Source organism: Canis lupus, chromosome 30 (genome assembly GCF_011100685.1).
Source record: "Canis lupus familiaris isolate Mischka breed German Shepherd chromosome 30, alternate assembly UU_Cfam_GSD_1.0, whole genome shotgun sequence".
Lineage (NCBI taxonomy): Eukaryota > Metazoa > Chordata > Mammalia > Carnivora > Canidae > Canis > Canis lupus.
Genome location: NC_049251.1, coordinates 1025695 through 1053177, shown reverse-complemented (window position 1 = coordinate 1053177; position 27483 = coordinate 1025695). Strand labels below are relative to the sequence as shown.

General features: G+C 48.2%; 3 protein-coding genes across 5 annotated transcripts in view; 1 reads left to right on the top strand and 2 right to left on the bottom strand.

Moving 5' to 3' along the window:
- The window catches only part of SLC12A6 (solute carrier family 12 member 6), an 88134-nt gene extending 78771 nt beyond the window's left edge, over window positions 1-9363 (bottom strand). For 2 of the 3 annotated variants that reach the window (XM_038579901.1, XM_038579903.1), the window contains exon 1: window positions 7939-9362. In XM_038579901.1, coding sequence (XP_038435829.1) covers window positions 7939-8209 — 271 coding nt within the window. In that variant the 5' untranslated portion in view covers window positions 8210-9362. Of the gene's footprint in view, window positions 1-7938 lie in introns of all 3 variants that reach the window. The other variant, XM_038579902.1, reaches the window with a different exon arrangement.
- A 5194-nt stretch (window positions 9364-14557) lies between these two features.
- NOP10 (NOP10 ribonucleoprotein) lies at window positions 14558-15366 on the bottom strand. Its single transcript, XM_038579900.1, has 2 exons — window positions 15211-15366; window positions 14558-14933 (listed from the first exon to the last, which is right to left on the bottom strand). Exons 1-2 carry the CDS (start codon window positions 15262-15264, stop codon window positions 14793-14795), a joined length of 195 nt encoding a protein of 64 aa, XP_038435828.1. The 5' UTR covers window positions 15265-15366; the 3' UTR covers window positions 14558-14792.
- Window positions 15367-15721: 355 nt separating this feature from the next.
- NUTM1 (NUT midline carcinoma family member 1) lies at window positions 15722-26696 on the top strand. Its single transcript, XM_038581100.1, has 8 exons — window positions 15722-15918; window positions 17418-17513; window positions 19143-19833; window positions 21859-21987; window positions 23033-23172; window positions 23668-23939; window positions 24209-24325; window positions 24678-26696. Exons 1-8 carry the CDS (start codon window positions 15831-15833, stop codon window positions 26694-26696), a joined length of 3552 nt encoding a protein of 1183 aa, XP_038437028.1. The 5' UTR covers window positions 15722-15830.
- Window positions 26697-27483: the final 787 nt, after the last annotated feature.

Below are 27483 nucleotides of genomic sequence, written 5' to 3'. Positions count from 1 at the left end.
CAAGGGAAGTGGCAGGCAGTGGGAGAGGGTGAAGCAGGGGCAGAGAGCCTGATTGGGGCTGGATCCCAGGACCTTGGGAGCATGACCTGAACTAAAGGCAGACATTTAACCGAACAAACCACTCAGGCGCCCCTTTATCTTCAAATATTAGGAGAATAAAGAGATCATGTGTTAGAGCAGGGATTCTTAAGGAAAATATCAGACCTGCCTGAAGGACTAACCCACTCTACAACCCCAATTCAGTTACTCAGGCTTCAAGGGGCCACTGTTAGGGAAATACTAACTCATGTGGTATCATTCAGAAGTTTAGGCAAACATTCAAAAGAACAGTGCTTTGCAAATTATCTCTGGTAAAAGACTATTTTTTCTTTATATTCAACAATTCATTGTGGGCTACAAATTTTATCAAAAAATAATAAAAATGAAATACTAGAAAATGGAAAATATACAAAACACAAATTCTAATTTTTACTACTAGATTTGACATAAAATTGCTCTATCAAACTGCTATACAAGTTTTTAAAAAATTTCAATTTCTGAACTTATCTTCTCACTGACATGTTAAGTAAACAGCTCATGGAGCCCCAAGTGGGGAGTCTGCTGCTTCCTCTCCCTCTGCCACTTCCCCTACTTGTGCTCTTTCACTCTCTCTCAAATAAATACAATCTTATAAAAAACTAAAATCTCAAACTTATCACAAATCCTAAATTATGCCTTATTATGTGCATGATTATAGAGGGAATTTAATGAGTTAATCAATTACTTTGATGAAGACCAACTATCATGGGTAAAAAGAACTGAAAACTCCTAAAGCTCAGAATTACATAAAATTGTCTATGAAAATGGATTCTTATAAAATGGCATCAATGATGATAACATATTTGGGAACTAACAACTGAAGGACAGTAAATACATAAAAGACCTATTGTCTGATGGATTAATATTGTACTGCAAGGAAAACAAAGACTTCTCTAAATCAAAACATCAGGAAAATCTCACGCTTTATAGAAGCTGAAGAAATCATGCATTATTCAATACATAGAGGAGTGCCCACTATGTGTGAAGAAATAGGAATACAATGGAGAACAAGCCATGTCGCTGCCCTTGAGGAGCTCACAATCATGTTATCTAATTCACTATGTAATAAAAGGCATTAAACCAGGACTGTAAATACAAGAGTGTGAACAGAGAACCTTGAGAGTACAACATACTACTACCTTGCCTAGTTATTTTTTCAGAGACCTGAAGCTGTGAGTCTTCCGTAAAGGAAAGGATGCCTGGAGCAGGATAGTTGATAGCTAGCTAATTTGATAGCTGTTACCCATTTTGGCTGCTGACCAAAATATTAGAGAAGGCATTGTCAAAAGCTTCTGTGTACTCAAAGTCCTCAGCTTTTAGTCTTTACTTTTCCACAGTATTACACCTCCCTATATAAGGCTCTCTCTTTCATTAGTCTAATGTCATTACAGTGTAGATACTGTAGGACCCAAGAATCACCAACCAAAAACACAGCACCGGCGCCATGAACACGGACTATTCACAATAACTCGAGTACTCAGAATTTCATTTCTGACATATGACATTTCATTCTTTATTATGAAATACTTGCTAGATAGGCTTCTAGTCAACACTACAAACTGTGTAGAAAATGAAACCGCAATATATTGTCAAAACTTCATATTTCTAAAAATGTAAAGAAAGGAAAATGAAAACACAATTCAAAACAAAATTTTGTTAATTTCACCTCAGAAAACAAGTGTTTTGTTGTTGTTTTAAATAAGTTATTGCGGGATCCCTGGGTGGCGCAGCGATTTGGCGCCTGCCTTTGGCCCAGGGCACGATCCTGGAGACCTGGGATCGAATCCCACGTCGGGCTCCCAGTGCATGGAGCCTGCTTCTCCCTCTGCCTGTTTCTCTGCCTCTGCCTCTCTCTCTCTCTCTCTCTCTGTGACTATCATAAATAAATAAAAAAAATTAAAAAAATAAATAAGTAAGTTATTGCTTCCTTCCTCCTTTGTAACAAAACTTCATTTTAAAAGCCAGGCACTGTGGGGTGCCTGGCTGGCTCAGTTGGTATAACATGCAATTCTTGATTTGGGAGTTGTGAGTTCCAGCCCTACACTGGAGGTAGAGATTACTAAAAAACAAAACAAAACAAAAAAAAACAAACAAAACAGATCTACTGAAACTTGGGTCAAAATAGGAATATTCATTAACTTTAGGAAAGATGAATGGACGTGCCTAAATCAATAACTATGTAATTCAGCATTACTAAACTACCCTGGGTATTTGCAGACCATTTATTTAAAAGACACTGAAATAGGGGCACCTGACTGGCTCAACTGGCAGAGCACAAAACTCTTAATCTCAAGGGTGTGGGGGGATGCCTGAATGGCTCCGTAGGTTAAGCATCTGCCTTCAGCCCAGATCATGATCCCAGGATCCTGGGATCAAGCCCCATGTTGGGCTTCCTGCTCTTCCCTCTCCCTCAGCCCCTCCTACTCATGCCTGGTGCCCTTCCTCTCTGAAATAAATAAAATCTTTAAAATAAAAAATAAAAACTTAAGGTTGAATGTTAAATTCAAATACTCTCAAATAATGACAAATTTCAATTGGATTCAACTTCTCATAGCTCCTCAAAGTGAAAATGTACATGTTTATACAAGAGTTTTCATTTTATTTTTTAAAGATTTTATTTATTTATTCATGAGCAACAGAGAGAGAGGCAGAGACACAGGCAGAGGGAGAAGCAGGCTCCATGCAGGGTGCCCGACGCGGGACTCGATCCGGATCTCCAGGATCAGGCCCTGGGCTGAAGGCGGTGCTAAATCGCTGAGCCACCTGGGCTGCCCAAAAGATTTATTTTAAAAATGTTTTATTTATTTATGTGAGAGAGGGAGGAGAAAGAGAGCATGTGCAAGCAAGTAAGCATAAGCAAGGGAGAGGAAGAAGCCGACTTCTCACTGAGCAGGGAGGCCAAAGCAGGGCTCAATCCCAGGACCCTGAGATCCTAACCTGAGCTGAAGGCAGATGCTTAACTGACTGAGCCACCCAGGTCAGGTGCCCCTTTCATGATTTTCTTAATAACATTTTTTTTTCTATAGCTTATTTTATTGTAAGAATACAATATTGACTTTATATTATTGATAAGGCTTCCAGTCAATAGTAGGCTATTAGCAGTTAAGGTTTGGGGGAATCAAAAATTATATTCAAATATTCTATTGCATGAGGGCTGCCCCCCCTAACCCCTGCACTGCTAAAGGGCCAATTATAATATGAAAGATATATTTAAAAGAGTTATAGTCACCTTTGATTGGCAAAACAATGTAATTCACTTATTTTGATTTTGGGGAAAAATTAGAAGATTCTTGGAAAAGTCTAGAAAAGTACTTGGTACTCTGAAACATATTCTTAAAAAAAAAAAACAGAAAACAAAATTAGATTGCTTTCCAATCATTTTTTCTGATTTAATCTTAGCATAGAGACATTTATAAGACCTCCAATAACACACAGAATTGGTAGATGAGCCAAAAAAGGCTAAACACACATGTGTAATGTAATGGCTCCAAGGCCAGATAAATATTTAAGACCTACTGACATTTAAGGAAAAGCCTACTGTGCCTATCCACTCAGTGAAACCCCAATCAGGTGGGAAAGGTCCTTCCACTTGTACGGCATTTATCACTCTTTCCTTTTAATCTGTGGTTGTCAATGCTGGCTTTATGTTAGAATCAGCTGAAAAGCTTTTAAAAACTGATGCAATTAAATCAGAATCCCCAGATAAGGGGCAGAAGTTTTGTTTTGCAGAAGTATTTTCGAAAAAGATCTTTAGATCATTCTGATATGCAACCAGATGAAGCATCGCTACTTTAAGTATGTACATTTCATTTGCCTTTATATTTTAAATTTTTGTTTATATTTCTATGTCTTTTTTTAGTCTAGAAAATCTTCAACTCATTATGTATTTTATTGAGTGCAAATTATATCTGTCATCACAGTAGATGATGCTGATGATACAAATCAACTTTGCATCCCTGTCCACGAGAACCTTATTGCCTAACTGAGAAATATAACATATAATGAAAATCAACAAAATTAAGTGAAATAGGTGCTATAGTAATAGTCTGTATAAGGGATATAGGAATGTAAACAACTGATCGATTTTATCTGGGTGTGGGGTTGAATCAGAGAAAGTTTTAGAGAGATGGTGATTCTCTGAAAGAGGGGCTTAGCTCTAAGTTATTTTTGCACCTCTACCAACTAACACCTCCAAATAAAAACCTGATAAACAGCCACCCTCGAGGATGGTATATTTAGAGCTCTTTGAATTAAATGGCTTTTACTTTTACTCCACTTCAAAAACCTACTCCCAAGGCTGCACACTAGATCATGTTAACACAGGACTGCCCCACTCCGAAGCCATTAACTCCAACATTTAAGTGTCTGACCACAATCTTTAATCCTTCTACATCTTTCACTACCACTTTACCCCACCAAGTCCTCCAGTCTTTAAGTGTCTCCATTTTTACCTCAGTTCATTTTCCTTTGCCGTATTTTTCTATTACATTATTCTACAATGTGCTGTATTTTTATTCTTGTGTTTATCATGCAGCATTATAATATATATGAGCGTTCCTTTCTTTTCTCTAGTAGATCATAACTTTCCTTAGAACAGTCATCGAATGATTTTTCTTGGTCTGCATCCTTAATACCTAGAACAGGGCGTGGACCTCTAATAAGTTCAGTAAATGTTGAAAGAATGGATAAAATGTTCTTGTCATCTTCACCACTAGACCACAAGCTCTCCAAAGGCAGAAGCCATTTAATCTACATATTTCCTATAATTCCTACTGGAGGGCCTCACATATATCAGAGCTTCAGGAAGCATGCATTAAATTGTAAAAGGATAAAATGTATTAGAGCCTGCGTGAGACACATAAAAATACGTTCCCTGCTCTTTTTTGGGAATTATTATTTTAACAATCATTTAAAATAACCAGATGGTTATGAGGCAAATGTAAAAAATGTTCATCATGGCAGAAGCAAAATGAGATAATGGAAAGCATTGGATATAAGTCAGGAGGCCTGTGCTTCAGTCTTGGCTTTCCCACTCCATGATCTACAAATAACCATCTCTGTGAGCCTTAGTTTCTTCATTTATAAGATGAAGTTTAACCAGAATTTTTGTTTTTCTTTCAGAATTCAACTCTTGATCATCTGAGGTTCATAAGAGTCATACACCCTCAATATAAAATACTGTACATGCCCTTCTGAATTTTTTTTTTTTAAGATTTTACTTATTTATTCCTGAGAGAGACAGAGATAGAGGCAGAGACATAGGCAGAGGGAAAGCAGGCTCCATGCAGGGAGCTGAATGTGGGACTCAATCCCAGGACCCTGGGATCACGACTAGAGCCAAAGGCAGATGCTCAACCACTGAGCCACCCAGGCGTCCCGTTTCTGAATTGCTTAGGTAAAGAAAAGTTCCCATTCTCCACTCTATTTTCATAACTCTCCAGAGGTATCCATTCTCAACAATTCGTAGTACCTTTAAGGCACTGTTCATGTACAAGCAAGTTCAGTCTAAGATTCTTTTTTTTAGTTAAAATCTAAGGGAAACTTGACAAAATGAAAGGACATTTAGAAATACTTTGGTAGCAGAAAGACAATTATCTACTCAAAAGGCCAACAGTAGAAAAAATTAAAACAGATAGAAATAAGTATTTAACACTTCCTGTTTCACCACCCTCAGTTGTGCAGCGTGTTGGGAGTAAAAAGTGTATGACAAGAAAAGAAATTTAAAGTGGGAAGCTTAAATGTGATAGAAATGTGGGAGGCATGGGCATTGTGGAGAAAGGAGAGAGAATCATACCACTGTCACAACCACAGAAGGATGTATAGAAGGCCAAAAAATTATGAATTCTAAATATTAAAATAGGAAACACAATTCTGAAATGCACTATGAGCTTTAGAATCAACCGCAGAATGCGGTGTTGTTTTCCTATACTAATTTCAGCCCAGAGACAAATATTAGATTAATATATCCTTAATTTTCTTGACAACCACATCCTGTGAAGATCTATATCAAATTCTAACAAAGGCATCCACATATTATGAAGCCAAAGATGAAATAATTGTATTTTGACCAACCCTTCTGGAAGTGGGCAAAATGTATAAGATTATAGTTGTCTTAAGATTTTTTTTTTTAGTGGAAAGAAAAACGATAGGTCATTAGTAAAATAGGAAACTAGTTTCCTGAGAATATAGTGAAAATTGCAATCTAATGGCTGGACCGCTGATTTTTCTTTTGGTATTAGAGTATTTAAACATTAAGGAATGTGTTAGAGAGCCAAGCTTTAACTTCTATACCAACCTAGACAACATAGGTTTCACCTAGACATGTCTCCAGCATTATCCCTATCATGTAAAATGATACTACTCTCTATACTGTAAAGAATGCTTGTAAATAAGATAAGGACAGCAGGCTGGATAAGGATCCTGTTTTACAAGGCTAATGCATTACTCAGTAAGTTCACTTTTTAAACAGAATAAAATTACAGTTCCATAACATGTAAGTCACAAGTCTAACAACATTTAGCTATAAATTGCCTGATGACAATTACAGCAATAAAATAATTGATACTGTTATAGTCTTTATCTGGTATTTTTACAACCTAAATATAGTATGATGGATATAAACTAAAACTACAATTTAGAATTAATCTGGAGAAAGAGAAAATGCTAAGTTATTTTTATTCCATACTGTAATTTTAATACCATAGTATATGGTATAAAGTTTGTCAAGAAGTTGAAAATAGTTAAGTCCATAACTCCATAAAATTAGTCAAGGATAAGTGAATTCTAGGACTACAAACTTTACCATATCTACCTTGTTTCCAGACATTCAGAAACACAAACAGAAATAAGGAACTAAAATCATTCTGGTTTCCTGCACTCTTTAGATTAAGAGGAACAATATCTCCTGACCCCAGAAAATGTCAAGTCAGAAGCTACGGTTTTCAAATTTGGGTAGAATACCATTTTAAGAGCCTTTAAGATTCTTAAGAGAAATTTTCATCACTTGACACATGTCAGAATTTAGCACAAAACTAAACATAAAGCAGTACAGTAATTCTCAAACTTCGCTACCTCACAGTCTGAAAAACGTTTTGACCTTTCCATTTTATCTCATTTCGTTCTTCTATCACCTTTTCCTATTAAATCCAGCAAAAACTTCCAAACCAGCTAACATAAATTAGTTTAGGCAGCTAAAGGTCTGTAGTGGTCAACTGAGTCAGACGTGGCTTGTATACTACTACTTACTGACCACAGAGACACAATACACTTCATCTAAAATTCAAAGTGAAAAACTTAAACAAAAGTCAGGTCCTAAAAGCCTCTTTATATTTCTCCATTCCACAGGGTAGCACAACAGACCCACCAGCCTCACCCTGAGTGAGCTTAGCTTCTTGAACCACTGTCTCTAAAATTTAAATTTTTAAAAAGAATTTTGTGATACAATATCTGAAGTCTTTGTGGGAAAGCCAATAACTAAGATACGGTCAATAACTACTGCTGGTTACTAGCCTTAAAAGCAGACTGTGATAATTAGAGCCCCAAAGCTAACTCTCCAGTAAATTTCACAATTTAGGATCCTCTGTGCTGAAAACGGATTAAATTCTTTGATATTCATCCTTAACCGAAACACGCATTTCAATGTGAAGGAGGCAAAAATGCAGAAGTCAAAATATAAATCTACTTTCCTTCCCGCATGGCAAAGTATTGGGGCAGGCAGTCACTGTGCTGACCATTATTCCAAAGGAAGGTTCCTAGGCGTCTCAAAAAGAAGGACCTTGGTTCCTGATAATTACTGCATAATGGAAAAGTGATTTCCCAGGGCGGTAATGAAAGTATCCTATCCTCCGTCTTTCTACTCACCCTCGGTAACGTCCTGGGGGTTAGAATTCCGATCACTGGCTGGATCCAGGGCAACAGTGGCTAGAGAAGTGGTGGCTCCAGACATCTCACTCATAGGCTCACTGCGGCTTGTTTCAGGCACACTTTCCCGTGAGCTAAATCTTACTCGGGAACTGGATCGGGAGCTGAGGTCCGGGCTGGTATCTGACAAACCTGGAATGTCATCAATCTTCGTTGGTGTCACCATGAACCGCACTGAAGCCATCTTGGTGGTGGTTTCTGGAGGATGCATTATTCTGTTTTCCTTTAGAAGAACAAAGAAAAAAGGAAAACCCCGCAAAATCCTTCCTCCTACGCGAGCTACTTTTGGTTGCAAAAATAGAAAAACTTAAAAAAAAAAAACCCTCAATAATCTTGATTTACACCACACAAAAAGTCCCAAATAAGAATCCTACGACTCAGAATTCAGATTATCTTAGAAAGTGCACTACTAGTAAATATTTAAGAAAAAAAAAAAAAAAAGGACAAAACGTTGCCAATCTCGTGTAACTTCGTTCCTTCAGAAAGAAGAGTTATCTAGCTGTCTCCCCTGGTCCAGGGCTGCAGGCTCAGTGCCATGGTGTCAGAGAAGCAGGTGAAGCCCTTCTTCCCTCGACCCCCAGATTTCCGCCGAGGTAGTTAAGTCTTTTACCTGGAAAATGTCCCCCGGTTCTCGTTGAGCAAAGTGCGCGCAGGCCCACTCTTATTAGGCGAATATAGCACAGATCAGATTGCAAAACGGTGTACACCCGGCCACCTGTTGTGTATCAGGTGAATACCCCACAGGTCTGGCTGGGAGGTGTGCGCAGAGCCACCCGGTGTTTTTGAGGCCAGTAATCCGCTTGGGTCTGGTGGGAGAGATGCGCATGCATAACGGGGAAAATACCCCACACTCTGGATACAAGAGAATAAAAAGGGCGAGCAGAGGATGCCTCCTAGGGGTCTCGTCTTCCAAGTGGCCGGCCCGCTCTTCTGGCAGGCTGGCCCTCGGGATCCGGGAGGCGGCGGCTAGAGGGCGGATCGGGAGCCCTCGGACCGCAGCTCCGGGTCGCGGCGGGTCGTTGCTAATCCACCGAGCGCACGTCGGCTCGCCGGGCTTCCCCGTGCGTGTGCCAGGACAGGCCACCCCTTCGCTTCCTCCCCCACAGGGCCGCGGCGGGGTCTGCCCGTCGCCGTCCTTCCTTCAGGTCCCAGCGAGGGAGAAGCTGGCCTGGCAGGCCGGCCCGGGCTGAGCGCAGCGGGCGGCGGGGCGAGGGGAGGAGGAGGTCGCAGGTGCGGGACACCAGCGCCAGCTGAGGCGGGTGCGCGCGCAGCTGTTGTTTACCAGCCGGTAACTGTTTCGCAGCCGCGGCGCGCGCCGGAGGGCTCGGGCTGCCGGGGAGGCCGCCCCTCCGCGGGCCGACGCCAGGGCAGCCGTTACGTGACCTCGCCGCCCCCAGCCCCGGGCCCGGCGGGCTGTAAGAGCGCCGCCGCAGCCCCTCCCTTCCCTCCCCACTCGTTCCTCATTCGAGGTTAACGGTCCGAAGAGAAGCCGGGGGAGCGGCCGGAGGGCGGTACCGTCCCGCGAGCGCCCAGGAGCCCCGCCCAGCCTCTGCAGTCTGCGAGCGGACGGAGAAGCCTACGCGCATGCGCCGCGGGGTCGCGGCGGGCCTGAGGAGCCAGCGTGCGAGGCCCGGAGGACGATGGGAGTTGTAGTCTGAGCGTTGGGGCCTGAGCTGTGTGCATCTGAGAAAACCTTTTTCCTCTGGAGGACTACTGCTGCGTTGCACAACCTCGCTCCGGAGGCGTTGGGAGGGCTGACGGTGCCTCTTGCCCTCAGAACCTCAAAAACCATATTTTCAATAAAAGCGCTTAAGATACCGTTCGTGATTTCTTGAAAAATCACAATCCAGCTATACCATATGTCTAGGTATGACCCCTATTGAAATTTTTAAGACGTCTGTTTCTAAAGCACCGTATTCTCAAATTTATATATTTTGTGCTAAATTTCTTTTTCTTGTCCTTAAAATGTCTTTTTACCGTAGGTGCATATATCAGCTCATCATGTGGTGCACCTTAAATATATACAATTTGGCCAATTATACCTCAATGAAGCTGGGGAAATAAATGCTATTTTCACTTTTTAGTTAGATTGAAAGTTCAACTAAAGAAAATGTCTGCAATTTTAGGCCTGAAGAAAACAATCAGAATCTTTTTTACTCTGTTGCCAGTGTTTTCCCTACTACTGCCACCAGAATATTTTTTCTTAGCATGTTCAATACATGAATAAAAGTGTTCCATAAATTTTGATTCATCAATGTTTTGTTTGAAAGTTATTTCCTATAGCTTATCTGTGCCCTGAGTTTGCCTGGGTCCTGACACCTTACAAATGTAAGTGTTTAAGCATCATCCTTAGCAATGAATCAGAACTGTACTGAAAATCTGAGCCAGGAAATTTTTTTTTCTTTTTTAAATATTTTATTTATTTATTTATTTATTCATGAGAGACACAGAGAAAGAGGCAAAGACACAGGCAGAGGGAGAAGCAGGCTCCATGCAGTGAGCCTGATGTGGGACTCGATTCCAGGACCCTGGGATCTTTACCTGAGCCAAGGCAGGCACCCCCAGGAAATTTTCTTTTATCAAATGACACAGAAAATTATGGGGATCCCTGGGTGGCGCAGCGGTTTGGCGCCTGCCTTTGGCCCAGGGCGCGATCCTGGAGACCCAGGATCGAATCCCGCATCGGGCTCCCGGTGCATGGAGCCTGCTTCTCCCTCTGCCTGTGTCTCTGCCTCTCTCTCTCTCTCTGTGTGACTATCATAAATAAATTAAAAAAAAAAAAAAAAAAAAAAAAAAGAAAATTAAAAGTCTGGTTAAAGGTAGCCCTGGTGGCCCAGTGGTTTGGCGCCGCCTGCTGCCGGGGGTGTGATCCTGGAGACCTGGGACTGAGTCCCACATCCGGCTCCCTGCACAGAGCCTGCTTCTCCCTCTGCCTGCCTGTCTCTCTCTCTCTCTCTCTCTCTCTGTCATAAATAAATAAATAAATAAATAAATAAATAAATAAATAAATAAATAAATAAATAAATAAATAAATAAATAAAATCTTTTAAAAATTAAAAAAAAAAGTCTGGTTAAAAAGATCCAGTAATCAAAATGTAAGAACAACTTTTTTGAGATATACAGTTCGTAAATACTGAAATGTTTAGAAAACAGAAACAAAGCAAAAATCCAAAAAAGATCCAGGTAACAACATGAGAAATAAATTTTCATTTAAAATGTAAACCTCCTTGTGTGCCTAGGTGGCTCAGTCAGTTAAGCATCTGCCTTCAGCTTAGGTCAGGATCCTGGGGTCCTTGGATTGAGTCTTCCATCTGGCTCCCTGCTTCTTGGGGAGCCTGCTTCTCCCTCTACCTCTGCCCGCTACTCCTTCTGCTTGTGCTCTGTCAAATAAACAAAATCTTAAAAAATAATAAAAATAAATAGTAAGGGCAGCCCGGTGGCTCAGTGGTTTAGCGCCGCCTTCAGCCTAGGGCCAGATCCTGGAGATCCAGGATCCAGTCCCGTGTCAGGCTCCCTGCATGGAGCCTGCTTCTCTCTCTGCCTGTGCCTGTTCCTCTCTCCCTCTCTGTCTGTGGATCTATCATGATTAAATAAATAAAATCTTTAAAAAAATAAATAAAATGTAAACCTCCTTAAAGTTTAATTCTCTTTGAAGCCTGTGATTAATAACTCAGGCTCACAGCTTTCCTGTGAATTCTTCCTTCCTGAGGTATTAATGTTTTCTCAGCCTGTCCCACTACTCATTCAAATCTGACTTTCTCTCTTTTTTAAATGAGGTATGCCTGTAATTTATTATTCAGATTCCTCTGCAAGATTGAAGTCTTTTTCACATAGTATTACCATGCTCCCTGTTCTTGGTCCTCTTTTCCAAGTACTCATTCAAGCATTTTCTTACCTCCCAATTGAGGTCATTACAATGACCAAAAAAATCTCAGAATGCTGAGGTGTTTATGAGATTCCTTAAGCAAGTTTATCAAGACATTGCATTCTTCAGTGTGCAAGTGTGGAGATAAGCCAGGATGCATCTTTAGGAGATGATGAAGTAGAGCAGAACCACCTTACTAGAGGCCACACAGGGGCCAGGCCAGCTCCGGGTGGCAGCGAAGGCTCCTGCACTCTCCACAGCTAACCCTGCTGGGCTGTTGCTCTCCTAGACTTTCTCATATTTAAAAAGAAATGATAAGTTTCTGCAACATCCAATTTTGCTTCATACCACAGTGTATTTTCATTCACTTACATACACTAATACTAACATACTATACCACTTAAAACTTCCGTTTCTGAGCAGATCTCAGAAGATGTTAATATCCAGAGAACCTCAAGGAAAAACTCATCGATATATTTAAACCAGTCTGCCTTTTCTCCTCTATTACAATTAGGAATATTTCCAGATCAAAGTCTTTTCATTTCAATTTACACAGCAGGTAGCACAGAACAATAATAATCCTTTTTTTGGGGAGCAGGGGCAGGTAGTGGGTTACTAATAAAGACAAAATTACAGTCAACATTACAAAACATTGGTAGCAGAGTTCATTTACTGGCTTTAGTGCTTAAAAAGCTTCCACGCAGATCCTTTTTCTAGTTATTTGCAGAATTAACATTTCTTACATCATTATCCCCTTAATAGGACAGGGTAACACTTTAAAATTCTTCAGATTCAGTGCTAAGAACCCTGGAAATGAACAGGCTAAGATTTAAAATTGCTTGACAGGAAATAATTTTTTTTTTTCTCAGTAGGTCAACAACTATCCTCAACTTCTCTGTTGAGATAGATTATCACAGTCTAACAGAAACATATCTATCACTTTCCAGGAGCAGTCTTGATAAATCAAATTTATGCTGACTTAAGTTACAGCTGCTTCTAGAGTCAAGAATCTTGATGCAGTAGAAAAAGACTGTTATCATTAGAACACAATCTCCATAAATCAACTGTTAAATCGGCAGCACTAAGCAAATACTCAAATCCACAATGTCGAAAGCCACAAATGGGAAGATTGGAAAATAATGAGTTAATTTGGCAGAGAGGAAGATGCAAGCTAGCATTTCTTCAAAGCTTATACATTTTGCCTCATTGTCCCTCTACTATGAATTGTCCTAAGTCTTACGAAATCTCCCAGGGTTTGTTTTTTAAATTAACCCCAACAGTAACTTAAAAAACACCAAAATCCTGCTTGAATCTTTCATACCTCACCTCTGAAATTAAGATCCATGTAGAGTTCCACAAAGCAGCTGGCTGCCAAGGAGGATATCGAGTTATCTCTGAAGGGGCACCTGGGGGGCTCAGTCAGTTCAGCATCTTCCTTCAGTTCAGGTCATGATCTCAGGGTCCTGGGATGGAGCCCGGTATCTGGCTCCCTGCTCAGTGAGGAGTCTGCTTCTCCCTCTGCCTCCACACCCGCCGCCCTCCCCCACCCCCCAGCCACTTGTGCCCACACACTCTCTCTTGTGCTCTGTAAAGAAAATAAATTTTTTTTTTTTAAGATTTTATTTATTTATTCATGAGAGACACAGAGGGAGAGAGGCAGAGGGAGAAGCAGGCTCCCTCCCAGGAGCCCAATATGAGACTGGATCCCGGTAATCCGGGATCAGGCTCTGAGCCAAAGCAGATGCTCAACTGCTGAGCCACCCAGGTGCCCCAGTAAATAAAATCTTAAAAAAAAAAAAGGAAAAAGGAAAAAGGAAAAAGGAAAAAGGAAAAAGGAAAGGAAAGGAAAGGAAGGGAAAGGGAAAGGGAAAGGGAAAGGAAAGAAAAAAGCTAGGTGTATGTGAGGAGACAGTTCCTTGATGGAGGGAACTAAAAGCCTGGGAATATTTTCAGAGTCAGTAAACAAGTATAAGGGCCTTTGTATTCACAACAGTTCTACTCGTAACTCAGCATACATACACGGATATCCACCACTAATCCCTATCAGATTTCAAGCTGGAAGAGGGCTTAGAAACGAGAAAAATGAGACCAAACTGGGTAAACGGGGATCCCTGGGTGGCGCAGCGGTTTGGCGCCTGCCTTTGGCCCAGGGCGCGATCCTGGAGACCCGGGATCGAATCCCACGTCGGGCTCCCGGTGCATGGAGCCTGCTTCTCCCTCTGCCTGTGTCTCTGCCTCTCTCTCTCTCTATGTGACTATCATAAATAAAAAAAAAAAAAAAAAAAAAAAAAAAAAAAAAAAAAAAAAAACTGGGTAAACGACTTTCTTAAAATTATGCAAAGGGGAAAATGCTGGTCTCCTGACTTCACTGCATTCCCTCTACAGTATAGCTGCTATTATTTTTCAAGCAACTCCTCCAGTTGAGTCAAATGTCATTTCAAGGGGCAAGAAATTACTTAAGTGACACAGGGATATTTTTCAGGGAATGCTTACACTTGCAGGAGTCTCAACCATCCATCCCATTCCCAACACCCTGTTGCACACAGCACTACTGCTACAGCAGCGACTCGAGTTTTTCTCCCAAGTGGTCTTCTTGTACCCCTTGGGTCCTCTTCCCTCTCATCTTCTTTTTTTTGTTTGTTTGTTTTTGTTTTTAAGCCCCTACCTTTCCCCCCACAACATACAAAACAAAAACTCGTTCAAATCATTTTAATAACCTCGATCTGATCCAAGATGTGAAACGATTCTGATTAGTTCCCTTAAGAGGGATGCTACCATGATTGCTTCACAGGAGCGGGCTCGAAGGCAACGAGGACACCGGATTCCCAAGCGCAAGGGTGCCGAGGAGCCTTCACGGCTCACAGTTTGAAGAGGCTGGTTTCGGAAAGTCCCTGAGGAGTAGCAGGAGGGACACGAGAGCTAAGGGGCCTCAGAGCACGGGGCGCGGCTGCTGGGTCATCAGCACCTTGAAGCGTTTCTTGACGGTGATTCGGTGACGGGAGTACTTGTCATCTGGGGAGAAGCGAGCGGGATGCGCTGAACAGGTCTGCTGTCCCATAGGGTCAAGCTTCTGCCCGAAGAAAAAAGAAAATTTCAGTACAGGAATGGCGGGAAAACCCGCCCGAGAGCGTCGACAGGGAGGCGGAGGTAGGGGACGGGAGGAAGCTGCGCAGAGACGGGTGAACCAGAGGCAGGGGCCGGGCGCCCACACCGACAGCCGCACCCTCCTTCCAGCGCTCGAGGTTTCGGGCTTCCCAGGCCCCTCACCCCCGGCAACCGGGGGCGTCTCGCCGCTCCTCCAGCCTGCTGGTCCACAGGACTATTTACCACCTGCTTTCTCGTCTCACCTTAAGCGTATAGACCCGGTCTCCCTGCTCGTTGAGGTAATACTGGAGAAACATGACCACGCGGCACACGCGACTCCCAACGCCGTCCGGCTCCCGCGGAGAGGGTGTCACGTGTTCGTCAAAGTCCTTCCGGTAAGGCCGGTAGTCTCTCTCGAGGCATGCCGGGAAGTGTAGTCCATTCCGGCCTTTCTCCCGCTGACCAGGAGGGGGCGAAGGAGTGCGGGATTTGGCCCAGTTGCAACCCAGTTGCAACCTTGCAGGCGTCGGCTTCCAGTTGCAATTTTGCGGGCGCTCTGAGACACGTGGAGTGTGCCCACTGTGTGCAAGACGCTGCTAGGAGCTAGAGGGGGGTAGGAATGAATATGGCTTGAACATCGATGCACAGAGTCCTGCCTCTACTCGCGATGCGCACCCATTTCACAGGCAGTGGGTTTCTGGGGCCTGTAGAAACAAAGGCTCCGGGATTCCGAGCCCCTTTATCTTAGGGTAGAAAGAAGAAAGTTTTCTTCCCTCCCCTCTTTTCCATCCGGTTCCCCCGTCCTATTTTAAAGTATTGGCGGTAAAGAGTGCATGATGGGTATTCAATATTAGGCACAGCGAAGAGGGCGTGAAGTTATTTTATGAAACTGGTGAAGTATATTTCAGTGGTCGAACCGAGATTTAAACTCAGGTCTCTTTGCCACAAATCCAGCGCTCTTTCTTATAGTGGTGAGTAACAATAATAGCATAATACGATGCACCTCCTAGGGTTATTTCGAATTTTTAAAAGAACGTAGAAATTCTCTTTATAGGACTCTGATTTCTTTAGGACAATGGGAGCCCAGTTATCATTACAAAGATTGTTGTTGCAGTGTTATTTACAATGGTAAAAGCATTGGAACATTTGTTAATTTTAATTTTGTTAATTTTGATTTTCTCGATTAATTTTATAACCGAGAAAAGCCTGAAAGGGTTTTTCTTTTCTTTCTTTCTTCCTTCCTTCCTTCCTTCCTTCTTTTCTTTTCTTTTCTTTTCTTTTTCTTTTTTTAGAATATAGTCTGTATTTATTTGTAGTTGCATAAAATATCTCTGTAAGGATTCACAGGAAACATATTATTGGTTTTCTCTGGAATAAAGAACTTGGTTCCAAAAAGAAAGAGGGAGGGAGAGAGAGAAGGAGAGAGAGAGATAGAGAGAAATCAGTTCCAGAGGAAAGAAGTGGGAAGGACACTTGCTGTATATTCCATTTTGCATAGTTTGACTTTAGAACCATGCTGATTTATTTCCCATTTCAAAAACTAAAATCATTTAACAGAACTTTTAAACAACAAAATAATTTAACAAAAAAAGACTTTTTGGTTTTGGAATTTCAGGCTGAATGGCAGTTTTGGATAGAGTGGTGCTTTTCAGCCAAGGGTAAGCTGAACCTTCTGTGGACTGCAGGGCTGATGGTCGTGGACTGTCAGGGACTGCAGGACAGCTTTGTAAGGACATGTGCCACAGCCAGATGCCCAGGGTTTCTTTTTTTTCTTTTTTTAATTCTTATTTATTTATGAGAGTCACACAGAGAGAGAGAGAGAGAGAGAGAGAGGCAGAGACACAGGCAGAGGGAGATGCAGGCTCCATGCACCGGAAGCCCAACGTGGGATTCGATCCCGGGTCTCCAGGATCACGCCCTGGGCCAAAGGCAGGCGCCAAACCACTGCACCACCCAGGGATCCCTGCCCAGGGTTTCTGAGATAATCCTAGTTTCAAACATTCCATTTATTTGATCCTTAGATACACAGACGATATGCTCTGAATTTGGTTTAGAAAATATAGGCAAAAAAAAAAAAAGAAAGAAAATATAGGCAATGTTGAATTTAGTTAAGGGTCTGCCACAACCTATTCATAGGAAGTCGGGTACAGAACTGGGTAGGATTGAAAGGCACAAAACTGTATATATTGGTGAAGAAACGTATAGGTAATCCAGATGTAAAGCTGTATTGTTGGGAATCAAAAAGAATTTATAAATTGCCCAAAAAAAACACAATGAACAATCAAGTTGCTCTAGTCTGGCTTGGGGGGCACTCCTGGTTACCACCTGCGTCCCAGAGCCCTTTGGAACCTCTCTACCTGTGCCCCCCTCCCCTCCCCCACTGCAGAATGCCTTGAGTCCTAGATTCTAATTCCATTCTGATCTGGTCTTTATCTTCCCTTCCTTGGATCCCTGTATCTACTGGGGTCAGGTTGCCCTCTGGGTCCTGGACCCGACTGTCTCATTCTGGAGGCTTCCGGACAGCCACAGTTAGTGTCCACACCTGAGAGGATGGCTTCGGATGGAGGTAAGTCTGCCAGCAGTGGGGAAGGTCCTGACGATCTGCTCATGTCCTTGGGGATTCAGATTTGACACTTTACCCAGGGACCAGCTTTTGGGGCTGACCTCGAGGGATGTAAGAGCGCTAGAGCCCTGCAAAGCCCTCTGTCTTGGGGAGGCTGGGGAAGGAGACTGTGCCATTACCATGGAGATTAGGGGATGAAGAGGGCCTCCCTGGAGGCAGATCGAAGCCCCTCAGAGGAAGGTGCTAGAGTGTAGGAAAGGAATGGCAGTTAGAAACTTGTTTCTTGGAAGAGGAATCTCTCCAACGTGTGTTTGTGTGGCAGGGGCAGGGCCGTGTGCGGCACAAGTACTGCAGGGAGGGTTCAAGGGGAAGGTCCAAATCCCCATTTCTTTGGGCAACTGGAGCCTGCTCTAGAATGATGCCCTGAGAGCACTGGGCTGGAGCCAGTCTCGATCTTGTCGAGTGGGGTGGGTGGAGATGTTAGCTGCAAAACTGTTCCCCGGGTCATCTGTTGCCTCATCTGTAGAGCAATGTCCTCCCAAAAGTGAGACTGGAAGGTACCAGATGGGCCTCTGCTCAGAGTCTCGTGGCTCCTTTTCACCCTGGTGATGGCTCTCTTGCAGTTGTGGGGCAGCTTCCCTTGCCCTCCCAGGCCTGGAGACCTAGATATCTCCAACCACAGTGAGAGCTGGGGCTTCCCTGAGATGCTCTTGGCTTTTCAGGCCTTTAGTCCTGTTTTGCATTGTGGAGAACTCCCAGGCTTCTGCTCTGTGATCAGGGTGATGAGTTGTCCCCTTCATGGTCAGGGAGTGGATGCTCAGTGTGGTTAGTTTGTCCGGGGAATGTTCTTTAGTAGAGGGGCAGAACACTTGTATGAAATTGGGCAAATCACTTGTAACATGGTGAAAAATCTCAAGATTCATGTCCTGAGGAATCACGTACACATCTTATGTATGTGCCCTTGGGTTCTTAGGCCAGAGTCCACGTGGGTCCCCAGCACACACTGTGGTTAGGACTTCACTGTCCCTCCTTCACAGTGGACCCTAAATTTCTGCTCTTAGGCGTCCGAGCAGAAGGACTGCAGACAGCCTGCATCACCAGACTGTAACATGTCCTGCAGCTGCTTAGAGCTCTGGAAACCTCCCTTCCTAGACCGCCCTCACAGCGCTTGTTTCCTGGTCCTTATCTCTAGTCATTCCTGGCTGTTGTGTGACAAAATTTCTGGAAACCAAACTTCTAATCCACCCACTCTGTCCAGGAAACAGTGCCTGTGTGAGCCGTGGCGGGGACCTCAGAGCCGTCAGGCGCGGGGCTAAGGTGGTTTGAACGTGTTTGGAGTGGGCGGGACGGGTCCCAGCACTTGTGTGCTGGGTGCCGTGTGTAGGGAGTGTGAGCCCAAGCGCCCAAGGGTCGCACAACTTCTCTAGGGCAAGCACTCTCACCCAGGAGTAAGGGACGTCAACATCCCTTTCAGAGGACTGTTGCCAGCGCTGCAGGGTCCCCCAGCACACCCTTCCCTCACCTGTTGGGGGCGGGCGCTCTGAGTGCAGGGACTAAGTGGGATTCCAACGACCCACCCTCTGGCATCCTCTGCTCCTCCTCCATTCCCTCTTTTTCTTCTCATCTCAACAGCACCTCCACTGCCGGGACAGGATGTGACCCTGAAACCCGGTGCTGCCCTGTGTTCTTTCAGTGCACTCCCCTTCCCCCAGTCTGCTCCTGGCCCACCAGACCAGTCCCCCTGGGAGCCGCCTCCACAGCCCCCCCTGCCTCCAGCATTCTCTGCAGGGAACCCTCTGGTGCTCTCTGCTCTCCCTAGCCCATTGTTGGTGACAGGGGATGGGGGCCCTGGGCCCACTGGGGCTGGAGTCGTTGTCAAAGTCAAGACGGAAGGGGGGCCGGTGGAGCCCTCTCAAACTCAGAGTTTCATCCTCACTCAGCCAGCCCTCAGTTGGATCGCTGAGATGGCCCCCCCTGAGGGTCCTTCCTGTCAATTCGTGACAGCCCCTAACGTGAAGACCCTTCTGCCCACCAAAACCATTGGGGTGAGCCCGGAGGGCCTCCCAGGCCTTCCTGCTCAGGCTCCAACACCAGCTGCCCAACTGGCCTCCGTCGTGCGCCCAGAACAGGCTTGGCCAGGACCACACGGGGCAACCAGAGAAGGAGGTCCTTCGGCCGCCCAAGCCAAGCCGTCACTGGGTGACCTCTCCTATACCTCCAAAGGTGTTTATGAGAACTTCCGTCGCTGGCAGCGCTACAAAGCCTTGGTGCGGAGGCACCTATCTCACAGACCTGATGCAGAAGCCCTTTCCTGCTTTCTTATGTAAGTGGGGAGATTTGAGGTTAATTGTGCTAGCACTCCCAACAAGGAGTGCTTTGGGGTGGAGCAGGGATTGTGTGATTTAGGGGTCCTTGAGGGCAGGTCAGGAGGGTGCTAGAGATACTCTGTGAGCAGGAAAGCATAAAGGTGCTGCTGCTGCTGCTGCTGCTGCGCCTGTTTACCCACTTCCCAGGCTATATAAGCTTGCAGGTGTCTTCTCTCCAGTGAGCCTCACAGCCCTGAGTTCAGGCGGGCAAGCGTTTTAACATAATCCTCATTTGTAGAGGAGAAAACTGGAGCTCAGAGGTTTCCTATCTTTAAGCTGAGGAACCGTAAGTGGAGCTCAGGTCTCTGGCACCTCATCTGGGGGCCTTCCCATCTATTTTATTACTGTCTGACCTCACACTGAGCCATCCAAACCAGCAGGATGGGTGTTGGGCCCTGACCCTTCCTGGAGAGTGGAGGCTGCTGTGGGGCTGGGCACAGGGCGTGCTGCCCCTGGCCCCCACTGTCCCCCTAGCTTATTCAGAATTCCAGTTGGTATTCCAGGCAGGTGGTAGAGGAGCCTAGGGACCCTGGCCTAGCCTCCGCTGCTTGTGGGACTGCTGATCCTGAGCGCCCCACACTGAGGCCTGAGCCCAGTTTTCTCATATGGAAAGGGGCTGGTTGTACCTACCTCAGAGGGTTGCTGAGATGATGGAATGAGTCAGTATCTGTGACACTTGTAGCAGCGCGCCTGGCACAGACAGGGCCTCGTGGAGTGGCAGCTACTATCATCAGTACTGTTGTTATAAACGGGCAATGTAGACAAGGGGAAGAATTCCCAAATGGCAGGGCTGCCTGTGAGTGGATGCCTAGCAAGGGACCTCGGGGTCAGGGGCTGCCTGTGTTGTTCATAAGGCCGAGTAACTAGCCAGCTGTCTGGGGAAGCTTCTCTTCTTCCCACCCAGACCTGCTGCCTCCCCCACCTGCACGGTGCTCCCGGCATCCTATGTCGACCACTGTGTAACACATACCAGGTTTTACTGGGCTGGAGAGACAGGTGTACTGTTCCTCAGCCTCTGGGCTCCTAGAGGAGTCTCCCCCTCCCCCAACTCTGCAGTGAATACCTCTAAAGGCTCCCCCAGAGTCTTGGGTGTAGACCACCTTCCACTCCCTGCTTTCTCCAGATGGGTTCTGGGTTCTCGTGGAGCCCGGCAGGCTGCATTTCTCCCTCCTGGCCTCTCCATGCCCTCCGTACTCAGGGGCCCCAGGTAGGGTCTCCTCCAGAGTACGATCCAGATTCTTGGCAACAGTCGCCTGGGAAGCTGGTTGAATTCGCCGTGCAGAGATCCTGGGGCCCTGGAATTCCTAATTAAAACATGCTCCAGCAGGTGATTCCAGGCATGTGCTTGAGGATGCAGGCAGGTCAGAAGGGCAAAGATGAATCACGAAGAGCTTGAGGAGTATTGACAGTGGACTGTGTGTGAAGGGCATCCCAGAGGCAAGAAGACACTTAAACACCAATAAATAAAAACACCACACAGCCTTTCATCCTTTCATTAGACATTCATTTGGGTCAGGGAGTGCCTTTTTTTTTTTTTTTTTTTTTGAAAGTAAGAGCCTTTGGGCAGGGTTAAGCCTACTTTACCGTGAATCCACTGCTTTAATAAGTGCTTTAACGCTTATTATATTATTATATTATATTATTATAATAAGTGCTTTAACAAGTGCATTCTTCCTAATGTTTAGTCAAGAGTGGCACTGTGAGGACTGGGGTGCTTGATTTCAAACTTTGGGGGTGGCGTGGGCAGACTCAGTCATCTGATCTTGAGTGAGATTTGAAGATTTCAGCAGGAAGAAAGTCCAGTGTGGTCGATGGATGGATGGGAGGTTGGGGGTCTGGAGGTCCAACAAGCCGTGGAGCGTGACAAGGATCGGGAGGCAACTTAGATCTACTGAGGGACAGTGGGGTATGTTGAGGTGTTTGTGAGGACGGGTGGATTGGGGGTCCACTGTGGAACGTGACTGACCTGATGGGGGTTTTAGCCCTGTGCTTCGCTCCCTGGCCCGGCTGAAGCCTTCTATGACCCTGGAGGAGGGACTGCCAAGGGCTGTGCAGGAGTGGGAGCACACCAGCAACTTTGACCGGATGATCTTTTATGAGATGGCAGAAAAGTGAGTCTGAGCAACCCCCATTCTCCTGAGGGGTGCTGGGAGGCTGAGGGACAGGGGCATGGGTGATTATTAAAAGGGGTGCCAGGAGGACTGGTGTAGACTAAGGTGGGGCCTCCTGGATTTTCACGGCTTCCACCACCTTGACCCTCGGGTTTTCCTGTCCTCCCTTGGGAGCTCCCCCTCCTTCAGATCCTGAATCATACAGGTCCTTGATACTGAAGCTCCAAGAATGGGGTTGGGGTCTAATTGGTGTAAAAATGCCTTGCCAAAGGGACCTACCCATGGGGAGGTGAGCCCTCCGAGGCAGGTTCTCTCCTGTCTCACTGACCAGCTAGCTAGTGGCTGCTGATGCAGACCTTGAGACCACTCCTCCTCTGGAAAAACTGCCACAGAAATCCCCATTATCCCAGGGAGAGCCTGGTGCGTGTAGAGCTTGGTCAGGCCAAGGTCCTGGATGCCCGCAGTGGTCTTCTGGTTCTCCATGATGGTCTCCTTGGTTAAAGAAGCAATTCTGAGGAAAGTTAACCCTTTCTTCTGAAGCTTGGTTTCCATTTCTTCCCTTGTAGACCTCTTAGAATTAGTGTTCCTGGCCCCCAGGCCCGGCCTCAGGACTTGGGTCTCAGCACTGCCTCCTGGTGGGAAATGCCTTGAATTGCAGCCCCCCGGGCATTGCTTTAGGATTTCAGGCATCCTTTGTGGCTGTAGGTGGAGGCAAACGGAGCCTAGCCGCCTAGCCGGGCTGGCAGTAGGGACCCTGTTGGGCCTTGGCCGGAGGCTATATTAAGGCTGTATTAATTGCCGCTGGATACACTCCATGATGCTGGGTGAGATCAGGGATGACATAGAAGTGAAAGCCGTGGCTGTGTCCTGGAGAAGCTTGACAAGCTCTAGACCGTTCATTTATCTCAACAAGTTTCCTAAGTGGTGGCTGCTGGTCAGGGATGTTGTGAGGTTTGCCCAGAATGGTTATTGGGGTCTCTGTGAGCAGCACCCTCCCGGTGTCTGGCCTCCTCGGCACTGTCCAGGCCTTCCTCACCCTCTGCAGGTTCCTGGAGTTTGAGGCTGAGGAGGAGATGCAGATTCAGAACACGCAGCTGACAAGTGGGCCCCAGGGCCTGCCTCCTGCAGCCCCTCTGAAACTCGACCCTCCGGGGCTTGTGGCCCCTGAGCTTAGCCAGCAGCCAGGTGAGGCTCCCCACCTCCAACAAGGGCCATGGACCAAAGGCTCAGAGTGGGGTGTGCACAGAGCAGGCGTGCATTAGGGGAGGCGGCGCCCTTCTGCTCTGAGGTTCCACACAGGACACACGTGCACAGCAGGCTGGGTCTCTGGGTCCCTTCGTCCCAAACTTTTTTTTTTTTTCTTTTCCTTCGTCCCAAACTTTGACCTTGGCCCAGTGAACCCATGGCTCTCTAAGTGAGACGTACATGACTGCATAATAGCTCATCTGCCTGGGAAGTGGGGGCTGGGTCAGAGGACGTCTTGGAATCTCAGGGCTTTCCAGATGCCTCAAACAGTGCTTCTCTGAGAGCCTCTGGTCCTCTCCCGGGCCGGTCCTGCTTCAGGCCGGGCCTAGCCCATGACCATCACGGCGAACCCGGATGGCTGCCCCAACTGACCCAGGGTGGGAGGCAGAGGCCATGGCCCCTCTGCCTCTCCCCATCCCTCTCCCACCCCTCTAGTGTACATTCCCAAAAAGGTGGCTCCCAGGGCACGCGCCCCCCGCCGGCGGCAGCGCAAACCCCAGAGGCCTGTGGTCCCTGAGGCGCCCAAGGAGGTCCCGCTGGAGGCTGTGAGGGAGTACACTGACATCGTGGAAGGGCTGCTGGGGGCGTCAGACTGGAAACAGGACGACGAAGAAGAGCAGCAGCAGGACGAGGAAAGGATGTGTCCCGACCCAGGCCTTCTCAGCTACATCGACGAGCTTTGTTCTCAGGAGGTCTTTGTCTCCAAGGTGAACTGAGTCTGCAGTCTGGTTTCTGGTGGAGCCTGGGGTGGAAACCAGGGAGCTGAAGACCCCGGGTTTGGCCTGAGGCAGTGAGGAACTAGGCAGTCTTCCTGCTGAGAGGTGGCCGTGACCGTGTGCCACTGGCAGTGGTCAGGGTTAATGACAGCCCTGGGTGGGGTGGTGGTGGGGTCAGGGACACGTGGCTCCTCTTGAGCCTCTCGCTTCGCAGGTTGCTTCCCATCAGGACTCCCATTATTTTTCCTGTGTTTCCCCAGGTGGAGGCCGTCATTCATCCTCGATTCCTGGCCGACCTGCTGTCCCCAGAGCAGCAGAGGGACCCGTTGGCCTTAATGGAGGAGCTGGAGCAGGAAGAAGGACTCAGCCTTGCCCAGGTACACCTGGGAGGTAGAAGTGTCACAGTAGGAAGCTTGTGTGACTATGTCTAGCCCTACTCTGTCCTGGATGGTGGAACTCCTGGAGATGGACGGCCCCGGGGTTGGGGTTCAGGTTCAGGCCAAGCAGGCAAGACATTGTAGACACTCAGGGATGGGGAGCAGGTGTGCAGGATCAGAGCATGGGGATGCAGCCCATAGGCGCAACAGGAGCGGTGGCATCTGGTTTTAGTGCTGGGACCTGTACCACTTGCTGGCATCCCTGCCCCACACAGTACTGTCTCCTCACTGCCCCTAAGAGAGCCCTTCTCCCGGCCGCCTGGGGGACCATGTCTCCCTGATCTCCTTCTAGCTGGTCCAGAAGAGGCTCCTGGCCTTGGAGGAGGAGGATGCGGAGGCCCCTCCTAGTTGCAGTGGAGCTCCGTCGGACTCTAGTCACTCTGGTTCGGACGAGGATGAAGATGGGGGTGGGCGGCTTCGGCCCTCCCCTGGGCCTCGGGTTGCTGGGGGTGCTGTTCACTTGGGAAAGGCTGCTTCTCCAGGGGAGCGGGCTGTCGATGGCCTACAGGAGGTGCAGAGAGATGGGAATGCCGTGCCACCCCCCAGCAGCTGGGACCTGCAGCTGGACCTTCCAGCTCCACAGGGGCCTCGAGGGTCCAGAAACATGGAGAAGAGAGGGGCCAGGAAGGTGACAAATCAGATGTCCCCACATGGGGTTGACCCTCTAGGAGGTGTCATGTCACTGGGGCAGCCCCTGGTGGTTGACAGAATTGCCGAGACTCTGCCCCTTTGTTGGCAGGGAAGCCCCCCACCTGACCTGGGTTCCGGTTTGGGCGTGCGACTTGTAGAGCTGGCTCCTCTGCAAGGACAAGGGTCAGAAGAGCAGGTCCTGGGGCTGCAGACAGGACAGGGGCTAGGGGGGCCTGCAGTGCTTCCTCAAGAGATGGAGCCGTGTGCAGTGCCCCAGAAAGGCTCTTCAGGAGCCATGTGGGGGGATGACAGAGGTCCTCCGGGGGTTTCCAGTTACAATGAGAACCCCTCCCCCAGAGCGGCTGGTGACAGGGATGGGGATGTAGTCTCCCTCAGTCGGGGACTTTGGCTGAGCAGTGAGCTGGCCGCCGTGGGCTTGGAGTTGCCCTTACAAATGGAGGAGGTCATAGAGAACTTCCACAGCAGGGAGAGTGTCACCGAGCATCAGGGAGGCTGCCGGGCAGGGGGCTCCAGCAGCAGCAGTTCCCAGGGTCCTGGAGAAACCGTGGCACCTGGAGACGAGGGGGGCAGTGCAGTTTCCTGCGGAGGCACAACTGGCACGTCTGCCCTGCAGAAGAGAAACGACTGCAGCCTGCCGGGCCCCCTGGGGGCCAGCAGCCCATCCTTGAGGCCTAACGTAAACTCAGAACAGGGCCCTGAGGCTGCCGGGGATCCCAGTGGTCTGTGGGTGGAAGGGTGCCCCCCTTTGCCGGAAGGTAGGCTCAGTGCCCCCACCCTGGGACCTCCCAGAGAAACCCTGCAGCCCGCGTGTCCCGGCAACGTCCTGGTGCTGGGGGCCCAGGGTGTCCCCTCCTTTCCCCAGGCCGCCCTGGGGGCGGGGAGCGGAGGCCGGTCCCGGTCTCCTGTGTTGGAAACCACAGAACAACACGTCCACCTACTGGGTATTGGAGATGTCTGCGGCCTCCAGCTCGGGGGCCCTGGAGGCCGTGAGGACACCAGCCCCCCGAAGTTTACTTCCTCTGCCGCCCGGGGCCGGGTTGGGGAGGGCGCTGGCCTCCGGCAGCCTCAGGGCTTGGAGTCCTTCCCCGGGAATCGGGAGGCTCAGGCACGGGGGCCGCCCGCAGCCGCGTACCCCTGCCGGGGCCTGGGGCGCCCGTGCGCTCGCTGGGGCGCCAGGGCCGCCCTGGTTGTGACCGGGGCCTCCCCTCTCCGTGAAACCCGCAGCTCCGCAGCCGGGGCCAGAGGGAAGGAGGGGGGCGAGGGGGAGGACGAGGGGGAGGACGAGGGGGAGGACGCGGGGGAGGACGAGGGGCTCTCCGGCTTCGCCCACCTCCTGGCGTCCAAGCTCAGCCTGTCGCCGCGGGACCCTGCCTTGGGCCCTCAGCCGGCCCCGGGCGCGGCCTCGATGGGGGGGCCTCGGGGGCCCCACGGAGCGCGCCCCTGCCGGCCCCCGGAGGTGGGCGGCCTCGCCCGGTCCCCGCGCGCCGCTGCCACGCCTGGGGGGGGGACGGCGGGCGCGGGAGGCCCGGCCCGGGCTGCGGCTGCGGGGGGGCGCGGCGTCTGCGGGGACAAGCCCCCCGCGCGGGCCCCACAGCCCCGCAAGCGGCGGCGGGACACTTTTGTCAGCGGCCGAAGGAAGAAGCGCCGCCGTAGTCAGTAGGACGCGGCCCCGGACCCGCCCGCTCGCCCCGGCTGGTTCGCGCCCAGGCCCTGGGGGTCAGCCGGCTCCTCTGCTGCTGCGCGGCGGGACTCACGGGCTGGGCGCCCCGGCTCCGAGGAGGGAGGGAGGCTACCCTCTGCCCTCGGAGGGAGTCGTGTGGGGAAGAAAAATAAAGACTGTTCTGGTTGTTGGAAAACGCCTGCCCCGTGCGCTTCCGCGGTCGGGTCTCGGCGGTCGGACTGGGAGGAGCGGAAGGAGCTGCGGGTGGTCCCAGGCCCCAGCCGTAGGCGCCTCTCCAGCCTCCAGGCCAGCTCACTCCCTGGCAAGCTCCGGCCCTGGGACGTCCCCAGGGACCACCGTGGCTCTCCCCCTCCACACCCAAGAGCCTAGACTGGACGCGGGGCACGGCCTCCATGACAGGCCACTGCTGTTGGGCTCCCTTGAAAAGTCTGTAGGATGGAAAGACGCCTTTTTTTAAAAAAACCTATCAGAACTCTGGGTTAGAGATCTAATTTCCTAAATCGAATTAATTTTCCATGACTCTATCTAGATAGCACCTTTCTTTGGGGGAAGTCTTGTTTTCTTCCCCCTTCCTTGAATAGGCTGGACGGAAGGGGCTTAAATGTCTCAACGCACCCATACCCTGGGCAAACACGGTCCTGAAGCTGCTCTGAGCTGCAGGGCGGATCCCGTAGCTCCGGACATTGCTCTCTGCTCCCGAGGGGGCGGGGGAAGACGGCTGCATTCTCAGTAGGATTATTAAATATAAAATGGTAGCTATTTTTTT

What these genes read in the sequence shown, in the direction of transcription:
- NOP10 (XM_038579900.1), bottom strand. Translation starts at nt 15,264, where the DNA reads ATGTTTCTCCAGTATTACCTCAACGAGCAGGGAGACCGGGTCTATACG. An exon ending in ACCGGGTCTATACGCTTAAG is followed by an intron (nt 14,934 to 15,210) that starts GTGAGACGAGAA and finishes TTCTTCGGGCAG; the next exon opens with AAGCTTGACCCTATGGGACA.
- NUTM1 (XM_038581100.1), top strand. Translation starts at nt 15,831, where the DNA reads ATGAAACTGGTGAAGTATATTTCAGTGGTCGAACCGAGATTTAAACTC. An exon ending in CAGCGCTCTTTCTTATAGTG is followed by an intron (nt 15,919 to 17,417) that starts GTGAGTAACAAT and finishes TACTGGGGTCAG; the next exon opens with GTTGCCCTCTGGGTCCTGGA. An exon ending in AGGAGGTCTTTGTCTCCAAG is followed by an intron (nt 23,940 to 24,208) that starts GTGAACTGAGTC and finishes GTGTTTCCCCAG; the next exon opens with GTGGAGGCCGTCATTCATCC.